Raw genomic sequence first — 8,239 nt, 5'->3', positions numbered from 1 at the left:
AATAAATAATATACTATATCAATCCTCATATCGGTCTTAGACTGTTTCTTCTCAAGTTTATATACAAATTTTTCTCACAATTATACTTTCCTAGATTTCACGATTATGAATGCTTTTTTAAGCAAGAATATATATTTGCATATTTTTTTTGCGAATATAGAAATGAAAAAGACAATCCTATATACAGATCGATATAAGGATTGATACAGAGATCATAAAAGAAACCGATATAGATAGAAATCTTAATTTTTCATAACAACCAAGCATTTAGAATTAAATTACATTACTGAACGTTCCCTGTTGTTCAAATGCGTAAGCTGATGTATGGCGGACTGCGCACGTGCGAATGTCTTCAGCGAAAATTTAAACTCTTTATAGCTTGAAAAACAAATCTCAACCGATATTTAAATCCTATGTATAATAATATAAGCTAAAGAATAAATATTTCATAAAATTTAAAACGCCAATATTGAAACGGGTTTTTAAGCTGGATACACAATTGTTTCTGAAAATATTTTAGGTTTTCCTAAACATGGTTGGTAATATTTACATCACACTTCGCATAGTATTGTCATTTGAAGTGCGCATTGAAAAAATGGTGGATGGTAGTAGGAATTGACAAATTAGAGCCGAATAAATAGTAAATTTTAGAAAAATTTAAGAAAAACGGTGTATCACACGGTGTACGTGTAACTAAAAAGATTGAAAATGGGCTCGAATAAACGACACAAGACCGAGAAGAGTCGGGACGCTAAGAAGAAGCGTCACCGTAGCCGTTCACGAAGCTACACGCCTGAGCGCGAGAAATCGGAAAAGCACAGGCATCACAAAAAGCATAGAAGAAAAGAACGCAAGGATTATGATAGTGATGGTTATTATCTGATTCATTATTTTTAAATTATACGAATACGTTGCACAGTGGCTTTTCTCAATGTCGCGTGTTTTAGTAAAAAAATTAACTACGCGCGCACCGCTTCAAAAATGTAATTATTTATGAGCGGTTAGATAAGCTAAAATACTTTTCATTTATCTCTGTTATTTCTCCTTGTCATCGTTTCGAAAATAATATCGTGTTTCATCTGCGCAGAAACATATTTATCAATTTCAAGTACAAGATTAAGTAATTTGGAGGGAATCAAAGCAAATAATAATGTATACTTTGCATAGGTACATAAGCATTTACTATGATGAGCATACGATAGTTAATATCAGTTAATACTGCGTTTATTTTATTTCAGTTGAAATAGTTAATGCACCTCCACCCCCAAAAATTTCTAAGTCTTCACATCCGTCAACGCCTCCACCTCCTGAAATTTCTAAGCAGCACAGCCCTTCGCCAAGCAAAGGCGGTGGAACACAAACCTCTCTATCGATTGAAGAAACTAACAAGTTAAGAGCAAAGTTAGGTTTAAAACCACTAGAAGTTGATAGTGGACCAAAAGATGATCCGAATAAGATTAAGGATGACTTGGGAGAGTTTTATCACAAGCCTGCTCCTGATGTTAACGAAAAGTTAAAGACCCAAAAATTAAAGGAAAAGATTGGCACTCAGAAACAGAAGAGACTAATTGAGGCTAATTTAGCTAAAGTAAAAAGTTTAGGAGAATGCGAATCTGATGATGATACCAGAAATTGGATTGATAAGACCAGACGTTTAGAGGAAGAGAAGAAAAAAGCAGAAGAAAGGGTATTTTCAAAGTGTTCCAAATGTATATTACTCAGTTAGCATATTTATAATTAATGTTTTGATCTTTTCTATTTTCATGCTAGGCAAAAATGTTAGATCAGTTAGATGAAGAATTTGGAATTGGAAATTTGGTTAAAGAAGAAATTCATGCTGCACGTAATACAGCTTATACTGAAAAAAATTTAAAGGGCCTCAAAGTGGAGCACAATATTGTAAGTACCTACATTTATGTATATTTTTAAAAATTATAGCAATTGAATGATATTTAACAGGAGAAATTTGAAGAAGGCAAAACACTTATCTTAACGCTAAAAGATCGACAAGTGCTAGAAGAAGGCGAAGACGTGCTTGTTAACGTAAATATAACTGATGAGGAACGTTATCAACGTAATATTTTCAATAAAACGAAGAAGCCTGGTTACGATGCATACGATGATGATAACTTCGATGAATTCGGTTTCCCGAAGAAAACAATTCTGGAAAAATATGACGAAGAGATTGGAGGAACGAAAAAAGATACTTTCACACTGGGAATTAATAACATCAAAGACGTGAAACAGAACAAACTTGACTACGTTAAACAACGTTTAGCCAATAAACGATTAGAATCATTACAATTAACAGAGCCAAAACTAGCTAGTGAGTATTATAATGAAGAAGAACTTGCGAAATTTAAGAAGCCAAAGAAAAAGGTAATCCTGTGAAATCAAGATTTTATGCTATCTCTTACATAATGCACAAGCTCAATATTTTGTCATATTATTTTAGGTTCGAAAGATTAGAAAGAAATTAAAAGCAGAAGATTTAATTCCTGAAGACAATGATTATCTTCGAGATCTTGGAAGTAGGAGAGCCAAAAAAACCGAGGACGTAAAAGAAAACGATGTTTTGGACGTAGATGATTTGGGAGGTATTTAGTATATTTTTTTTAAAGATTATAATTACTTTTTAGCATTTGAACCTCTGTTGTACTGTTAATTATTATTATGCGTATTATGTACCGTTAATTATTACTATTAATTATATTAATTATTTATACTGTTATATTACTATTGTACTGTTTAAAAATACATAAGCCAATTTTTCTTCATCCTCAAGCTCCCACTGAAGATCTCAGTGGAATAAAATTGGAAGAAGATGACAAAGAGTTGGAATTACAATTAGCATTGAAGAAGGCTCAAAAACTAAAAGAATCCCAATTATCAAATATCGAAAAAGTTGTTGAAACTATAAAACAGGAGTCTATGGGTTCTGAAGAGAGTCAATCTGGAAATATTGTTCTTAACGCCACTGCAGAATTTTGTAGAACACTAGGAGACATTCCTACTTATGGTCTTGCTGGAAATAGAGAAGAAAATGGACAGGAGTTGATGGTATTGAATGTTTTATTACTATATTTCTGTTGAAATGGTATTATCTAATCTCCTTTTCCTTCCTTTCCTTCTTTTTTTAATAAAAAATGCAGGACTTTGAAATGGACGGAGTCAAAGAGGAACCTCCTACAAACGAGGATGAAGATGATGGCCGTGGCGCATGGAATACAGTGCACCTAGGTATTTCTAACATCCAAGCAGATTGTTTGATCTTTTACATTGTGTATAATCTTTTATATTTTATGAACAGATGAAAGTACATCAGAACCAGTAGCAATGGAAGCCGCGATTTTAGATGCAGAACCTTCGCTCGGACATGGCGTAGGTGGAGCGTTAAAACTTGCTATGAGCAAAGGTTATTTGCAAAAAGAAGATAGTAGTAGACCATCTGCGTCTCGTTTCGCACATCTACAAGCTCAGAATTACTCAATAGAGGACAAGACTTATGGGTATGTATGGAACAACTATCATTCAATACAAGAAGCTTTCTTACATATTTGGAAAGAGAAACAAATGTGAGAAATATTCTTCTATTGAATGCATACCAACGAACCTTGTTAGACGAGTCTCTAGTGAATTTCAAACTGTTAGTTAACAGTCGTAAATAGAGAGCTCAGATTTCGGTGCTCGGAAAATGGATGATCTGCTACCGCAACGAGATTAACTACTTTGTTGGAGATGATGAAAGGCCTAAGAAGAGAGTAGGATTGATAGAGGTATGTTTATATTATGCGATTCTACTGTACCAAGCGAGATCTGTACGAGCGTTCTAGACAAGTCCAAGTATGGATTGAAATTGCATTAATATAATTAGCAAGAAAAAAAGTTCATCTGCTATATACACATCACAGTATAATTTTGTATTATTGCATTCTATACATGCATGTTCAAATATGGGTAATAAAATAACCTTTAGGATACGGACTTTATACAATCTTGGTTTGAACTGAAATCCTTTTTCACATTTATGGTTATACGTTTTATCAAATATGTTATAAAAGTCAATCTTCTTTGAGCAAGTAATAACAAATAATTTAATACATACATATACATATAATTAGTTAAACGATAGTTAATATCGACTTGTTTAGATTCGTATTAATTTAATCGCATAATGTAATGTATCTTTGAAATTTAATCATTTTTTTGTTCGCGGTAACGTAAATTTCGAAACACCGAATTCCATGAGCTACAATCAATTTTTACACTTGAACGAAGTTTATTGTTATTTGTTTTTATCTTTGTTTTTGTAGAGACGATGATAAATTTGGTAGAAGGGATCGTTTCAATGGTCCAACGTCAGAATTCAAAGAGAAGGATGGTTTCAAACCAAATGTCAAGCTGGAATACATCGATGACGATGGTCATGTTTTAAGTGCAAAGGAAGCTTTTCGATATCTCTCACATAAATTTCATGGGAAAGGTCCAGGAAAAAATAAGGTCAACTTATTTATTATCCTACCTAAAACTCTCTTTCCTTTTTAAACTGCAAAGTGGATACTAAACATAACTTCATAATTTATAGGTTGAGAAACGAATGAAAAAAGCAGAACAAGAAGTTTTAATGAAACGAATGTCATCTACAGATACCCCTCTAGGAACACTTAATTTATTACAAGCAAAACAAAAAGAAACTCAGTCGCCATATATAGTACTCAGTGGAAGCAAACAAATGCAAACGTAAAGCAATTTTATATTACTCTAGTAGATATTAATTAAAAGTTAATTTCGTAATACTTATGAATATTTTTTTTCAGGACTAGCATATCGAAGTCAAAGCATTAAGTTAAAGCTAATTTCTGTAAGAACTGTATATAATATTGTGACAGAGAAAAATCCCTTGTCAGTACACTTTTTCAGCAGAATAGTACATTGGAAAATGAATACTTGCACATTTTTCCTTTAATTTGTTAATCTACTTACGCGATAATAAAATAACATTTGTGAGTTTACAAAGACAACTAATCTTTCTTGGACCCTTTTCTTTTTTAATTGAAAAGATCATTAGTTTTTTAAATAATATAATTATTTATTTTATTTTTAAGGTTTTGTTATACGGGAACATTACAATTTTAATTTTCGCGTATGATATGATTGAAATATTGTGTTTATATTTTACAGACAAGTTTGTAAGGCTTTGCTTACATTATAAGTCAGATATGCTCAATTGATATATGAAATCTTCAATATATGTACATATCGATACAGTTACCAGAGAAAATTACTTACATTCTCTCGGTATATATAAAACAGTATAAACTCATATTTTGTCACAGTTTTTTTCGATAATGATACTTTATATACTTAAAATATTTCATCTTAGTTTTTAATCAAATAAATTGACTGCTATCACAATAAAATTAAGTGTAGGGAACAAACGATGTTCACAATTATATCTTATTTATATCGACATTAGAATAATACGATTTCTATATGCTAACAGTAACATGTGCATAAAAGCTATAAATATTTTAACATTACTTCTTAATTATTCATCACAATTTACGATTAAAGTTCCTAGTTATCTACTTGTACAAATTGCTATTCGGAAGGTAGAAATTCCGGTACTACAAAATATTTTATCCTTTCTAATAATTACTGTACAAACGTACTGAACATTGTCTGTTTTTATCTTTTTGCTTTTTATTTAGTACAATATATTATTATGAGATTAAAAATATTTATGGGCTTGCTAAATGAAAGAAGTCTTGATCAATTATGATGACAGCATGATTCGCTACTGATATCAATTTGAGTATTTTTACAAAATATCAACGTCATTATTTCGTATTTAAAAAATGATTTCTCTTTATGAGAAGGTTGAACGGCATTGATTATAGTACATAGTATATAGTATCCCTGATATCACAAGGCTTTTCTTTGTGCAAAAATAGTAATAATACTTGATGATTTCTCGAATCTTACATAGTGCACAATAATTATATAAATTACATCTTATAAATATGTCTCGAATATACACGATACAGTTACATCTCAATATATGTTTTAGAAAACTTCCTCTCTACTAGTTATATACAATTTAAAAAAATTTGTTTTCTTTTCTAGAAAGTTTGGCACTTCTCTCGATGATTTATACAAAAGTAATAGGAATTCTTCGTAACTAAAAACAGTAATCTTTTAAATATATTGTTTAGAAAATTATTATTAGAACTATTATTTGAAAATACTTTTTTAAATTAAGGCAGCGGTATATTTTGTATTGTTAGCTAAGAATTTTTGAGTAACTTTGAAACCCTGTCAAAAATTTAAGTTAACTTACTATTAGGGCTACTGCTCGCTGAAATTTGTTATTTTGATAAATAAAAATTTTGGGCAACTATGTACTAACAACAAAAAATATATCATTAATCGAACAAACAACGTTTATTCCTTTAATTCAATATTTATTTCTTAAATGAATTCCTATCAATTTTGTAATAATCTAATGTACATTTTGATACAGATATGACTTCTATTTGCTTGATTCTAAGAAATTTAGTTTACGCCAGTAACATGTATTTTGCCAAATAATATTCACCAATAAATTATAATTATCTACAATTCTGTTACTTCGCAAAATTCAATAGAAACTATTTTCTATGTTACTGTCATTTTAAACAAATTTCTTGTCAGCAGTTTATTTATTATATTTACGTAAATATTCCTTTTTACTCTTTCCTACATTCAAATATTTTTGATAGTTATTAACTTGCTGTACTTATTCTTCCTAATTTTTCTCTAAGTTTTTTGTTTATGTATATACATATATACGTATGAACATATTCAACTATATCTGATACTGATACATTCACACACAGGCATACGCGCACACAAAAGTCGCGTCAAGTTTTTAAATATTATAAATTGACTTCTTTGTTATATATAGTTTTGCTTCTTTTCTGTTCTCTATCGCATGGTATTAAAATCATTGGTATAAGTAAAAGGGAAGTGCGAGTCTCAGCATATTTTGATCGGCAGTCCACCTCTTGTAGACCGAGCTCTTGTTAAAAAATAAAAATTGATTGTTGTTGTATCAAAAAATTGTATACAAGAGAGGACACATGCATGAAATGTGGAAGTAAAACATGAATTATGATACTGTTCCGTTAGCTTTTTGGATAGACCTTTCTCAAGTTAGTTACCTTCCAAGGCATCTTCCTTGAGCGCAACATCATCAGCAATTGTTATCTGTTCAACGTCTCTATGTTCTGGTTCTGAGCGTTTTTGCTCATACCTTCATCTTGGCCGCTTGGGCTCGATAACCTTGTTGATTTTATCGACTTCAATTTCGTTGTTCCTCCATATCTAAAATTCACATCACTGCAGGTATCCAGAGGATGCATCGTTCCAGTTAAATTCGTGACGTTATCATCGTTTGTAACTTCCAACTTTGTAATTGGTACTTTTTGAACAGATCCTAACTCATAAGCTGATTTCGACGACTTCAACTTCATTTTAGAATTTAATGGCAGCGAACTCGATTTCTCCAAATTGACTTGTTGGATCTTCAAGTGATTATCGTCTTGCACCATGTTCTGCTCTTCGGTTGAATTTACCGTATCAGTGATCCGAATATCTATATTGACGGTTTTTGGATCGTTTTCGTCATTTCTAATACCTTGCTCATTCGCATACTCATTCCTAAGAGCGGCCAATTGTGCTCGTTGCTTCTGAATATGATTATGCGAGTTTGAGAAGAACGACGAGACTCTCTCCAGTTTTGTAGCCAAGTTTGGTTGACTCAACGTGGATTTTAAAGGGTACGGAGTATCCATTACGTTATTATTTTTTAACAAATTTTGAGATTCTCTTCCTGCTGAGTTACTCTTGATCATTCCCATTTTATTATTATCCTCGAGCACTTTTAGGGAGTACAATCTATTGGGTGTGCTTCTTCGTTTCTCAGCGATGCTTAACTGAGCGATTATTCGACGAACTTCACCAGGAAATTCGATGTCTGGGCGAGTTTCAGATAGTTGTTGTATAAATGCGCCCAATGTGGCGACAGTCACTTCTAGACTGCGATTCTGAGATTCAAGTTTGTGCAGGGTCGATTGCTGCATAGATCTTGCTGTCTCCAAACGGTGCAAGTCGTTCATAGTAATCTGTGATTATAATTATATTTATTTAATTTTAGAAGCAGTAAAACCTTATGGTTTTTAAGTAAGATTAATGTTTA

At 31.6% G+C, this 8,239-nt stretch overlaps 2 protein-coding genes across 6 annotated transcripts in view; one reads left to right on the top strand and one right to left on the bottom strand.

Moving 5' to 3' along the window:
* The first annotated feature begins 569 nt into the window (after positions 1–569).
* LOC117154097 (U4/U6.U5 tri-snRNP-associated protein 1) lies at positions 570–5,021 on the top strand. Of its 2 annotated transcripts, XM_033328780.2 has the most exons (11): positions 570–871; positions 1,239–1,687; positions 1,771–1,899; positions 1,960–2,379; positions 2,456–2,597; positions 2,786–3,060; positions 3,153–3,240; positions 3,311–3,509; positions 4,314–4,500; positions 4,586–4,740; positions 4,818–5,021. In XM_033328780.2, the coding sequence occupies exons 1-11, from the start codon at positions 709–711 to the stop codon at positions 4,843–4,845; spliced, it is 2,235 nt and encodes a 744-aa protein (XP_033184671.1). In that variant the 5' UTR covers positions 570–708; the 3' UTR covers positions 4,846–5,021. The 2 variants fall into 2 exon arrangements, 1 of the variants encoding a protein (XP_033184671.1); XR_004463711.2 differs by lacking the exons at positions 4,586–4,740; positions 4,818–5,021 and adding an exon at positions 3,652–3,776 and having other exon boundaries at positions 4,314–4,452.
* Positions 5,022–5,068: 47 nt separating this feature from the next.
* plx (PTB_TBC1D1_like and TBC domain-containing protein plx) overlaps positions 5,069–8,239 on the bottom strand; it is a 39,543-nt gene continuing 36,372 nt past the window's right edge. For all 4 annotated transcript variants that reach the window (XM_033328778.2, XM_076617296.1, XM_033328779.2 and 1 more), the window contains exon 15: positions 5,069–8,165. In XM_033328778.2, the coding sequence (XP_033184669.2) occupies positions 7,245–8,165 (921 nt within the window). In that variant the 3' untranslated portion in view covers positions 5,069–7,244. The remainder of the gene's footprint in view (positions 8,166–8,239) is intronic.

This window comes from Bombus vancouverensis, chromosome 3, assembly GCF_051014615.1.
Source record: "Bombus vancouverensis nearcticus chromosome 3, iyBomVanc1_principal, whole genome shotgun sequence".
NCBI classification, from domain to species: Eukaryota; Metazoa; Arthropoda; class Insecta; order Hymenoptera; family Apidae; genus Bombus; species Bombus vancouverensis.
Note: the sequence above shows the minus strand (reverse complement) of the source record. Positions and strands in the feature narration are given on the sequence as shown.